Source organism: Plasmodium cynomolgi, chromosome 7 (genome assembly GCF_000321355.1).
Source record: "Plasmodium cynomolgi strain B DNA, chromosome 7, whole genome shotgun sequence".
NCBI classification, from domain to species: Eukaryota; Apicomplexa; class Aconoidasida; order Haemosporida; family Plasmodiidae; genus Plasmodium; species Plasmodium cynomolgi.
Genome location: NC_020400.1, coordinates 1,293,918 through 1,306,569, shown reverse-complemented (window position 1 = coordinate 1,306,569; position 12,652 = coordinate 1,293,918). Strand labels below are relative to the sequence as shown.

At 46.8% G+C, this 12,652-nt stretch overlaps 4 protein-coding genes across 4 annotated transcripts; 3 read left to right on the top strand and 1 right to left on the bottom strand.

Annotated features, from left to right (window-relative positions):
* Positions 1 to 879: 879 nt before the first annotated feature.
* On the top strand, positions 880 to 5,025 carry PCYB_073960 (hypothetical protein; the record flags this gene model as incomplete). Its single annotated transcript, XM_004221793.1, has 7 exons — positions 880 to 937; positions 1,091 to 1,486; positions 1,652 to 2,611; positions 2,634 to 4,381; positions 4,494 to 4,647; positions 4,806 to 4,862; positions 4,979 to 5,025. Coding segments are annotated over 4 exons (3,162 nt in total), but the record flags the coding sequence as incomplete, so codon positions are not given.
* A 646-nt stretch (positions 5,026 to 5,671) lies between these two features.
* On the bottom strand, positions 5,672 to 6,947 carry PCYB_073950 (hypothetical protein; the record flags this gene model as incomplete). Its single annotated transcript, XM_004221792.1, has 5 exons — positions 5,672 to 5,817; positions 6,171 to 6,206; positions 6,393 to 6,432; positions 6,683 to 6,722; positions 6,898 to 6,947. The coding sequence occupies 5 exons, from the start codon at positions 6,945 to 6,947 to the stop codon at positions 5,672 to 5,674; spliced, it is 312 nt and encodes a 103-aa protein (XP_004221840.1).
* Positions 6,948 to 8,780: 1,833 nt separating this feature from the next.
* Positions 8,781 to 10,282, top strand: PCYB_073940 (adenylate kinase; the record flags this gene model as incomplete). The annotated part of the gene is made up of 4 exons (XM_004221791.1): positions 8,781 to 9,123; positions 9,460 to 9,772; positions 9,978 to 10,065; positions 10,220 to 10,282. 4 exons carry the CDS (start codon positions 8,781 to 8,783, stop codon positions 10,280 to 10,282), a joined length of 807 nt encoding a protein of 268 aa, XP_004221839.1.
* A 1,218-nt stretch (positions 10,283 to 11,500) lies between these two features.
* PCYB_073930 (proteasome precursor) lies at positions 11,501 to 12,349 on the top strand (the record flags this gene model as incomplete). Its single annotated transcript, XM_004221790.1, has 2 exons — positions 11,501 to 11,749; positions 11,789 to 12,349. The coding sequence occupies 2 exons, from the start codon at positions 11,501 to 11,503 to the stop codon at positions 12,347 to 12,349; spliced, it is 810 nt and encodes a 269-aa protein (XP_004221838.1).
* Positions 12,350 to 12,652: the final 303 nt, after the last annotated feature.

The window sequence follows — 12,652 nt, the reverse complement described above, 5'->3', positions numbered from 1 at the left end:
TCTTCTTTTTTTTTTTTTTTTTTTTTTTTGGCCGTTTTGACTGCTTTGATTGACAGTTTTTTTGTAATTTTTTTTTTTTTTTTAACCCCCCCCCAGCCCTCGACTAAATCACCTGAATTACACACGTTACAAAGTGTTACCTACCAGAGGTCATCTCTTTTCCTTTTTCTTTCTCTTCCTATTCTTTTTTTTTTTTTTTTATTTTTCGTTCCTTTTCATTCACTCAATCGAGAGAAAACTTTTTTTGGCGTATTCCATCGTTCACACCATATTTTCAAATTTTGGGTCCGTATTTTCTTTTTTTTTTTTGTTATTTCTTTACCTCTCATGCGCTGCTCCCCCTTGTTTGTAAAAGTTAAGCAACAGGCTCTCCCCCACCCCTCCGAGTGTATCCTTACACGCTTGATTCTCTCCTCTCGATACACTTCCATGGTTGTGTGATAACCTCACCACTTCGCGACACACAGGGGCGTACGTATGCAACGTGTGTATGCCCACTGGCACACTTGCGAGTTAGCACCCTTGCGAGGAAGCACCCTTGCGAGGAAGCACCCTTGCGAGGCAGCACCCTTCCCAGTTGGCCCTCCTACTCACTCTAGTACACACTTTTACACGTGTGCACATCGCCACCGCCCCACTGCCGAGTAGCTACTTCGGACTTAAGGCACCCCCGACAGAAGCGTTTTTGCCTTCCGCGCGGTCAACGCAGACAAGGGAGCACTTACCACCCCCCGTTCGAGCTGGTCCCTCGGGGGAAATTCTAACCGCCGCCGGATAACCGCCGCCTGATAACCGCTACCCGATAGCCTCCACCCGATAACCGCTACCCGATAACCGCTACCCGATAACCGCTACCCGATCCGTTCCCTTCAAATGCAGTTATGGCTGCTTATAACATGTATCGTCGTGTGTGGGATTCTGAGTGCCCTGTTCTCAGGTGAGCTGGCTGACCATCAGGCGGCTTACCAAGCGGGTCACCCCGTCGCCCACCTCGCCGCGTACGAAACTGCCCATCTCGCCGCTGACCTAACTGCCCACCGCGACGCCGACCTAACTGCTCACCGTTCCGCGCACCTCCCCACCCCGCCAGGCCTCTCCCTCGGAATCATGATGCTGGATACGCTGCAGCTGAACCTGCTTATCCTCGTGTCCGAAAAAGACAAGAAGGAGCTGAACAACGCCAAGAACGCCAGGAAGATACTCCCACTACGAAACAACACAAATGAGATACTCGTAACATTCATCACAGCCAACGTCATGGTGAACTCTGCCTTCAGCTTGCTGCTCAGTGAGCTCACAGATGGTGTCACGTCATTCATCATTTCGACGTTAATCATTACGATTTTCGGAGAGATAATTCCGCAGTCCATTTGCTCCAAGCACGGGTTGGCTATCGGTGGCTTCTTCGCCCCTCTCATTCACTGCCTCAAGTTTTGTCTCTTCATCTTTGCTAAACCGACGAGCCTCATCCTGGACCACTTCGTGGGTACGCGTAGAGAGAGAGGGAGGGATAGTTAGGAAAAGGAGGGTGAGGGAGGGGGAAGCTCACCCACGTCTATGCCCACGTCTATGCCCACGTCTATGCCCACTTCTGCACCCCACTTCTACACCCACTTCTACACCCACTTCTGCACCCACTTCTGCACCCCAGGAAAGAACGTACTGAACACGTACAACAAGAAGCAGCTGAAGGCACTCGTGGATGTGCACAAGAGTGCAGCGGATATTCTTCACGAAGACGAAGCGAAGATCGTCGTGAGTGCCCTGGAAATGTCTCAATACAAAGTGATGCATATCATGACTGACATCGATTACGTATTCGGGATAGACTACAACAGCTTTATTAACTACGAAACGATTAAGCGGATTCTAAAAAGTGGATTCTCAAGGATACCTGTCCTGAATAGATGCAACTCAGAATGTGTTGTCGGTCTCATCCATATCAAGGATCTCATAAACATATGGTTTGGTATCAATAAAATAATTTTTGATAATAACTCATTGGTGCAATGTAGAAAGAGGAGAGATACCAACAAGCATAAGTATTACAAGAAGAGATCCAGAACGGGTATCTTTCATTTAATTAAAATGAAATCGGAGAAAATAAAAATTGCTAATAAAATTTATGCATATGATGGATCAAAGATTCTTGGTCGTTGTGCTGCCTCGACTAAGGGGGGGAAGTCACACAATTATATCGACTCACCTCGTCGCACCAGTCAGTCGTCTACTACTTATAGCAAGAGGAAGAGGAAAATATCCGCGAGGGGCACACATCCTTCCAGGAAATGTCAAAATGGTTATGACACGGATACGGCAGATGATGAAAACGATTGGGACAGTACCCTGGGGAAAGAAAACGGCGCGGGTGATGCAGATGAGGGGGATAAGGAGGTCCAGGATGGAATCGAAGTCGTCGACCTTAAGGACAGCGCCGATGAGCATCTGAGCACGGATAGCGAGGTGGAGCCAGCCCAGGAGACCTCCAACCCGGACGAGGTGAAGATCAACATTGATCAGCCCCCCCACCGGAGGGAAGCGAAGAAGGGGAGGCAGACCGGGCAGGCGTGGCAAACGAAGCAGTTGAAAGCGAGCGGAGACCAAGTTGGAGGTTGCACTTCAAATTCGGATAGGGAAAAAAAAGAAAAAAAAAGTTCAGATCAACGTGGAGGAGGACAAAGAGGAGCAGCACATCGGGTGCAGCAGCTACTATGAGGCCAGAGACGGGCAAGCACAGCAGCAGAGGGGTGAACTGGGCGAACGGGGTGAACGAAGCGAGCGGGACCAGATCGTGAACCCGTCGAAGCTCCGAGATCAAAAGAAAAAGAAAATTAAAAAAACTTACAAAAATCCGTACGAATACAAAAACAGGAACGTAAACTTCGTGGAGTTCCTGTCCGACCAAATGATGTTAAGTGGAGAGGACGAGCAGGAGTCTTCTTCCCCCGACGAGGTTGTATTCACCGACATTCAAAAAAAAATAAAGTACTACAGCAGAATGAATAAGGGAAGAGCAGCAGGAGGAGCAGCGGTGGGGGCAGCGGTAGGGGCAGCAGCAGGGGGAGGTGGCAACTGCGTCGCTACGAAAACTCCACAGGGTAAGCCCCACTCAGCGAAGAGCAAACAGACGCAGAGTGGGAACAGCGGAGATGGCAGCCCCACCGCAAAGGGAGCACCCCCCAGTGGAGCTACCACCCAGGGGGACGTACAAAATGGGAAGACCCCTCCGATCAGGAGCACAAATAAGCCATACGAACCAAGTAAGCCATACGAACCAGGTAAGCCATACGAACCAAGTAAGCCATACGAACCAGGTAAGCCATACGAACCAAATAAGCCATACGATCCAAACGAATCAGGCAGAGGAGACAGAGACCGAGGCAGCACAAGTGGCAGAGGCAGCGCCGCGCGCAGCAGCATCGGAGACATCGCCTCCAACCACGGACGAAACAGATACATCTCCCAAAGCACCATGATAAAAGAAAATCTCAATAAAGAAAAAAACATGAAACATATTTTCCTGGATATAAAAAATTACATCAGAATTGCCAGAAACAAGGATATTGAAATCCCAGTGAAATATATTCTAAAACATATCGGGAGATATATCTACGGGGTGGACTACAATGAGAGTATATTCTCTCTTCTGAGTTTTTTTAAGAGTGCCAACAATCACATCGTGGTGGTTAGGAAGGTGATATACGATGAGAATGCCGACCCCAAGTATGCCCACATTGGTATTATCACCCTGGAGGACGTGATCGAAATTTTATTGCAAGAGGAGATAACGGACGAGTTTGACTTCCGCAGTGTTAAGAAGGGTACCAACATCCCCTCGAACTTCGTGTGGAAAAACTCGAACGAGTCCCTCGGCAGGGGCAAGCACCCGGACGAAGCATTCCAAGAGGAGCCGCTCCAGGAAGACTCACCCCAAGAAGAGGCTATTCCAAACCTGCCGCCAACGCCGCCAACGCTGCCAGCGCACCCTTCCCAGCGCGCGAGGTCCACCAGGAAGCTCACGCTCATGCCGAGCTGCAAACGGGAAGTCATCACCTTCCTAAAGGAGAGCGTCTACTTCAAGTACATCGACACGCAACTAATCAGCAAGTGTATCCAAAGGAAGAAAATAAAGACTGCGCAGAAAAATGAATACATACTTAAGGAGAACACCTTTTTAAACTACGCAATAATCCTAATGAAGGGACGTGTGAAAAATATAAAAAACGGAAGCACCAACGTCCACACGAATAAGTGCATCATTGCGCTGGAGGCTCTCGGCCCATGCAATATCATCGAACTGTTTAACAGTACCATCGAGAAGAGAATCAACGTTCTCAAAAATTACGAAGAAGAAAAAAAAAAAAAAATCTCTATTCTTTAAAAGGAAAAGTTCCGACGAAAAGAAGGACTCTTTGCGTCCCAAGTGGACGACCTCCCTCTCCAGGGACAAGAGCGTCCACTCAAAATTCGAACACAGCCCTACGGGGAGCGCTATGGGTGGCAGCGGTCTCTCCAGTCACCCCTCCAGCGGGCTGCATAGTGGCCTCGCCAACACCAACTCCCATGTCATTCCCAGAAATATCAACATCTTATTTAGGAAGTGGTACACCCAGCACGTGTACTTTAACAAGAGCACCTGCATCGCAGGTGAGTCCACAGCCACAGAGATGCCTCGCGCGATTTCCCGCCCGGGAAGTTGCCATGCGGCCATGCGGTCATGTGGCTAACCTGTCATGCGGTCATGCGGACAACCTGCCATGAGGCCAACTGCTAACCTGCCAACCTGCTTTCCCCCCCCCCTGCAGAAACCCCCTGCGAGTACATGATTCTGTCGAAGAACGAGTACATGGACATGATAATTGGTAAGTGTGCCTCACCGCGGCCAAAGGAGCGCGTTGCTCTGACGCACCACAAGGGGAGGGAAATACATACTCACGATTTTTTTTTTCTTTTTTTTTCACCTACTTTCCTTCTGCAGAATGCTACAGCAACAACAAGGTGGACGAAATTATTGAGGATCACTGACGCAGAGTTTTTTTTTTTTTTTTTTTGTGCACATGTGTGTTTGTGGTTGGGTGAGTGGGTACCCTCTACTAACCTTCGATGAGGTCCTTCCGTCATTTCTTTTTTATTTCTTTTTTATTTCTTTTTTATTTCCTTTTTTTTCTTTTTTTTTTGTTCCCCCTTCAAATTTTAACATTTGTTCAGTACCTCTGTTCCATTTTTTTTCTTTTTTTTTTTTATTTTGTACGTTTGGTATGAACACGTCATAATTTTAAAGATGTTAAAAAAAATGGAGAGTAAGCATGCAGGTGGAGACGGCACACACACAGGTGGGACAGACAGGTGAGACAGGCAGAGGGGACAGACAGGGGGAGACGAACACTGGTATGAACTAATGTGAACTGTGTCGAAGTGATGCGCGCGCAACTTGGGCGGAAGGGGGACACTCAAAGCAGGAGGAGTGGGCCTCTCCCCCAAAAAAGGGATATGTATGCATGGGTAGACTGTCGATGCGTGCACAGCGCTGACTGTAGGGGTGACCTCAGCGATCTTCTAACGGTGTTGTCATTGTAACGCTGTTGTCACTGTAACGCTGTTGTCACTGTAACGCTGTTGTCACTGTAACGGTTATGTAGCCGTACGGGTGGTTGCTGCTCGGCGCTGCGCTCTACATAAGCTCCTCCGATAATTCTTCTTCCTCTTCGTTTACGTTACACGTGTTGGCGCAAAAGTAGGACGAGAATAGCAACGTCGAGGCGATCACGGTCGAACTGATCACCGCCAGGGACAGTCCGACTGCCCCAACGCCCATGCCTGCGAACGGAGGGGAAAGAGCAAGGGGGGGAACAAAAAAAAGGAATGAGCGCGGGAAGCGCAAGGGGACAAACGCAGACGAGACAGCCACGAATAAATCGAACGCTAGCGAAACCACTGCTAACGAGGGGATGCTCAACGGAGGGCAGAAATTAAAACACTCACACCCACGGGCAACCCTCATCAGTTCGAGGGCAGAGAGTGAGGGCTGGCCTCCGAGAAGAAACACATTCAGGTGTGCGAGGCACCCCCGGGAAGGGGACAAAGCAATCACAATCGTGAAATCAACACGCGCCACGTGTGCCCAAAATGGTTCTTTCTCAACGTGTAAGAAAAAAGACTCGAAGATTTACCTGCACCGTAAATAATGTTGTCAACAATTCCGTAATCTGCGGGGAAAAAAAAAAAAAATCCAATTGTGTAACTAGCCAATATGCGGAGAATGAACTCGCGTCTGTGTATGAGCCTGTCGATGGAGCACAACGTCGTTGCTATTCTTTTCCCATTCTGTTCCCTCCCTTTTTCCCATCCTTTTTTTTTTTTCTTTTTTCCACCTTTTTGCTAATTCAGTTTACCTTTTTTTTCGAAGCTCTTGCTTTCGCTGAATGCCTCGCCCTGCGAAAGGAGGTGCGCGCGTGGTCACCAAATGAGTGAGGGTGGATTGACCGCCAAGAATTAACCACACTCCACAGGGGTGTGAAACGAAAAGGAAAGAGAGCCTGGCGGAGTACACCCCAGGGGAAGAAGTACCCGATGTAGGTAGGCGCCCCCACATGTCGCCTTTCTACACACTCGCATCTGCACATAGAGGTATTCTCCCTCCTTCCCCCTGCTCACATATTTCTCTCGTTTGCAAATTCCTTACTGTTGATTTCTCCGTGGTGAAGGTGTTCTCAGCCTTGTCTCTGTTATGAGGAAAAGAACAAGTAGGAGAAATTTAATCAACGTCGTCGCTGCCGCTGCTGCTGCTTGTTGTGTTTACCAGCGCACTCGCTGCGGTGGTGTGTTGGGAGTTGCACTGAAAAACGGCGCGGCGCAACTCTTCAGGGCCATTTTCCTTCTCCCTTTGAGGAAACTCACCCGGAGGGTATCCTTCGGAAGTGACCATTGTAAATTTTTTTTAACGTCATTTTGGCTAACTGCTGGGGGAGCGGAAAAGGGCAAAGCGGAAGAGGGCGAAGCGGAAGAGGGTGAAGAGGAAGAGGGTGAAGCGGAAAAGTGTAAAGGCGAAAAAATGCAGAAGCGCAACTTTATGGAGAATTAAAAAAAATGAAACAAAAAAATGGAAATTAAAATGGGCAAAAGGGCAAATGTGCAAATGTGCAAATGTGCGTGCTGTATTTTTTTTTTTTTTTTTTATTATGCAAAATGTGTGAGACGGTCTACAGAGGCGTGACAAAGGGGAGTAATAAAGGGAGTGAGGAAAACACCCAAAAAAATTGAAGCAATTTTGCTTCAGTTTTGTGTCAGTTTTGCGGAGCATTTACGCGGGAACCGCGTTAGAGTCCCGCGCAAACCCCAAATAAAAATTGGGACCAGCGTGACGGCGCAGTGGGGTGAACCATACCAACGTTGTGGACTCACACCTCCAGCAATTCCTTTTTTTTTTTTAAACGCTTGTCAACCATTGTGCGAAGTTACATGTACGTGCCATGTGAAAATTTCCCCGTTTTTGGAAACCACCAACAGCACAGCCGGGGGCACCCCTTCCAGCAGCAACCTTTTCCCCGATCCACTGCAATCCGTTTTGTTCACCAAATTTGACTCTAACCTTTTCCACATTTTTATGAACACGGAGTGGCGGAAATTTACCCCCCGTTTAGCCACACCATGGAATGTCACATGGAATGTCACATGGAGGAATTTTTTTTTTTCTGAGCGGACCCACATGTGACAACCAAGTTGCGCGGAACTGGATGGCCCCTCACCCGCGGGATGGCCTCCCCCCGATGTGCGCAATTCTCCCCGCAGTTTAAAACTGTGAACTGCGCGGGAACGGCAAAAAAAAAATGAGCACCAGGGGAAACGCGCAAAAATATATTTCTCCTGTAAATCGAAGCATGCTTGTGCATCCCATAATTTGAAGAAGGCAAAAGAAATTAGTGCCATTTCGGACGCGTCCATCCACACCTGCCAGTAAAGTTTACACCATAGAAAACATGCATGTGTTTACACGGATTCGCTACACTCCTGTGGTAACAGCCGAGCTGCTTTCCCGTCTCCTTTTCCCAAAAGAGGGAAATTCCTCCCCTCCGCGCGAAAAAAAGGTTACAGTTGTGAAATTTGTCTCCAACGCTCATTTCAGTTCCACCGTTGGTTAATCCGGGTTTGTCCCGCTGCACGTGTGATTGCTCGGCGAACCTCCCAGGCGCGCCGTACGGTTCTCCAAAAAGGAAAAAGGCAAAAACGCGAAAAGGCGAAAAAGAAAAAGGAGAAAAGGAAAAAGGCGAAAAGGCGAAAAGGCAAAAACGCGAAAAGGCAAAAACGCGAAAAAGCAATCCGTAAATTGTAACATATAACTGATGCAACTAAGAGGAAGAGAAAACTTAAAGTGGGGAAACTCCCCTGGGATGCCATACCAAGACATATAACAATGCACAAAAAAAAAAAGTGCGAGGAGCGGTATTTGCATACCCAGGAACGAAAAATGATTATCCTTCCGCATACGTTACTCGCAGTCACTGCAATTTTAAATGTCAATCGATCATTTGCAGTGTGGCGTTGTCTGGTCCATATGGTCAGTTATTCCCCAAAAAAACGAACCCATTTGCATGCCTCTCCCACAAACGGAAACCAACACATGTGTGCTCATCGAAAGGAGTGCTAACCTTCACAGTTTAGGCCCAACAAGTTCACTCCATAGACACATTTGCATCCTCTCAACGCCGTCACAAAAAAAAAAACAAACAAACAAAAAAACAAGCAAAAAAACAAAAAAACAAAAAAACAAACAAAAAAACAAAATGGAAACCCTGCTAGACAGCGAAACGTTAAAGAACTACGAAAAGGAAACGAACGAATACATTCGCAAAAAAAAAGTGGAGAAACTGTTCGATGTTATTTTAAAAAATGTCCTGGTAAACAAACCGGAAAATGTGTACCTGTACATATACAAGAACATTTATTCCTTCCTTTTGAACAAAATTTTTGTGATCGGCCCTCCTTTGCTTAAAATTACTCCCACCTTATGTTCTGCGATTGCCAGCTGCTTTAGCTACTACCACCTCAGCGCCTCGCATATGATCGAGTCTTATACGTTGGGTGAAGTAGCTGACGCTGCAGAGAGTTTGACAAGCAAAAAGTTAGGTACGCGACGAGGGGTGTGTGTGAGGGGGGGGAACGAACAGGCACATACACATGTGTGCGTCTTAGCAGATAAACTTAGGATGAACATTAACAACTGTTACGTGAAAACAAACATGAGCCACTATCCTTTTTTTTTTTTCACCCCCATTTGGACGCTCCTCAACTATTAGCTTTTTCACAACATGCATGACTGTGCATAACTTTTTTGAACATTTTATTAACAAAAAAAAAAAAAAAATAGCTAACTGGAGCACCACTTTTCGCTATCTTTTTTTTTTTTTTTAACAAATAATTCACACCACAATTACCCCCATTTTGCGCCTCCCCTTTTCCCAGTCAGTGACGACTTAATCTGTTCCATCGTTAAAAGTAATATAAACCAGCTGAACGCGAAGCAGAAGCGGGGGTATGTGGTTGAAGGGTTCCCCAGCACCAATCTTCAGGCAGACAGTTGCCTACGGCATTTACCGTCCTACGTTTTTGTCCTGTACGCCGACGAAGAGTACATTTATGAGAAGTACGAACAAGAGAACAACGTAAAAATTTGTTCTGACATGAACAGCCAAACCTATGATGAAAATACACAGTTGTTCGAAGTGGCCGAGTTCAACACGAATCCGCTGAAGGATGAGGTAAAGGTCTACTTAAGGTGAGGCGTCCAATTGTGGCACTGCTGTTGGTGGAATGGTGTCCCTTCAGCCTAAAGAATAGCCTTTAGTATCCATCCCCCCTGTGTGTTTTACCCCCACAACGCGTGAAGCCAACACACACATAAGTAGCTCACCACAAGGGAATACTTTCACCGTGCACACTTTTTACTGCCACCCCGCCACTACAACTTCATACCTACACAGGAACATCTCAGGGGTGATCACCGTTCTCGGCGACCGTAAGGAGGTGCTAAACTTGCGCGACTACGACGAAAATCGCTTAATCGAGCACGTAATGGTATGCTACATGAGCTGTGTCCTTCCTCTTTGCCGCTAACTCATTTGTGCACACTTCGCACCTTTTTTTTGCCTGACCACGTGTTGCTCACAGTTTAACCGTTCACCACATCTCCAATTTTAACACTTTTTCACATTCACTTTTTAAGAATACGATTGGCCAGACCAAGGATGAGTGGAACTGTGTGTTTGACGATTATGCAATGGATTGAACTTCCGTTACACGTTCCTCCCACCTGGGTGTGTGTTTGCATATGGAGTTGGCTTTGTTGCCCTTGTTGCCTTTTCCCTCTGCTGAATAATACGTCACTCCCATTGGGGGCACGCCTTACCCACCCCTTCAACTGCGTAAAACGTCGGAACATGAAGCAGAAAATGGGCGATTATACCTTTCGTTATCCCCCTGTGCAAATACAAAACAAAACCAAAGGCGCAATTGCTGGAATGGCGAAATTGTCCCTTACGGATCGAAGAGTTACTTTGTTACCTACATAGCGGCGCCACTGCGCGCAACGGAGTCTCTCTCAGTGGGTACACGTACGTTTGCATACTTTCCATGTGCAGCACTACGTACACGCTGGTGTATGTGCGGGTTTGAAAATTGGAAGGCGATTTGTTTACACCCAAGTATCTCGGAGTGAAATGCAGCACTTGGCGGGTTATTCGAGGAAAAAAAAATAAAATAAAAATAAAGTAAAAATAAAAATAAAATGAAATAAACATAAAATAAAATAACCTGACTTGTGCGCACAAATTTGTGCCTTTTTTTGCCTTTTTTTGCCTTTTTTGCTTCTTTTTTTTTTCTTTCACCCTCCACCCATGCTCAATAGAAACTAGAAACACTGCAAAACGTCACATTTTGCAATAGCAAAACAATTCGCAAAGATGTACCCCCATTTTTTGTCATTTCTTGTGACACGAAAGTAGCAAACGAAGTTATGCGTGAGAAGGACCTCACCGGGTGAACATTTCTCTGGGCCGCTTTCATCGATCATTACAAAATAAAAATTATGAACGGTTCATAATTTTTTTTTTTTTTGGCTAACAGTCAGGCATATTTCGTATCACATTGTTGATATGCCCATGCGGTAACACGAAGAGAGCTGTGTGACTTTGATGAAAGTTCCTAAGCAACCAATCGCCTACCGCAAGGCAGTTGCCATCCCTTATCATGCTTATGCGAAAGAGGCCAATCTCCGGAGAGTTCATTTGACGCGCATGTGGGGGTTTTGACCTGCCAGGATAAGTACTTTATGCAGTGTGTTAACGTTGCGTACGTTTGACTGGCCCTGCGCAGCTGTGTAGTTCTTCCCAGCCCTCTCTCGATAGCGCGTATACGCAGCTTGCACGCGTGCACATAAATACGTGCATATGTACACATTTGTGTACACCTTTTTGTACTCCTTTTTGTACCCCATTTTGCACCCAACATGCAAGTCGAAAGTATGAAGGCCGAATTGATGGGAGCCCCGCTGAGGGAAGACCCGTACGACATCAAGACGCCCATTTCAGACGGCACGACCATCATAGGAATCATTTATGAGCATGGAGTCATGCTGGCGTGTGACACCAGGACGTCCTCCGGAACACTCGTCAGCAACAAGTGCTCCAGAAAGATAAACAGGATTAACGAAAATATTTATGCCTGTCGTAGTGGAGCTTCTGCACACAGTCAGAAGGTAATCGAACTCATTAAGCATTTTTGCTTATCGATGAAGTGTGAAAATAGAAAGAAAGGAAGGTTTCACGAGGACGAAGTCATCACGGATGACTTTGCGAATGAGGAAGACATCGACCTCAGTGCAATTAACAACCCATTCGGTTTAGCACAGAACGAGGATCCCAATTATGTTACAAAGCATAAATACTTTTACGAAGATAAATTTATGGACTTCAATCCGTTAGTTGAAAATGTTGCACACATGACGAAGAAGCTACTGTATGCGAACAACAATTTTCTTTCTTGTGGCCTTATCCTGGGAGGATACGATAAAGAAAAGAAGCAGCAACTGTATTCGGTTAACCTAAACGGAAGCATCGTCCAACGGTTCGACTACGCCGTTAGCGGTAGTGGCAGTGTGTACATACAGTCCTACCTGCAGGACAAGTACAAGAAAAATATGAGCAAAAAGGAGTGCTTTGAATTAATCCTGGGCTGCGTCAAGTACGCCATGTACAACGACAACAGTAGTGGGGGCATCGTGCGGATCGTCAACATGACCAAGCTCTTCGTGGAGGAGTTCACCGTCACGAACACGCATCTGCACTTTGATTACTAGGGAGGGGGGGGAGCGTAAGTAGCGGAAGAAGCCGCAGAAGAGGAAGAAGCCGAAGAAGAGGAGGAAGCCGAAGAAGAGGAGGAAGCCGAAGAAGCGGAAGAAGCCGAAGAAGCGGAACGAACAGAAGTGTGCACCATTCGGCGCGAGTCAGCACAAATATGAGCGAATGTGTTGGAGACTCCCATGCGCGACACCTCCCGCGCGCGTCCACACCAACCAGTGAACCCAAATACTGCATGTGCGTTTTGCACACTCGACGAACTTTTTCAAAGCCTTTTTTAAAATTGTGTCGTAAGAAGGTTG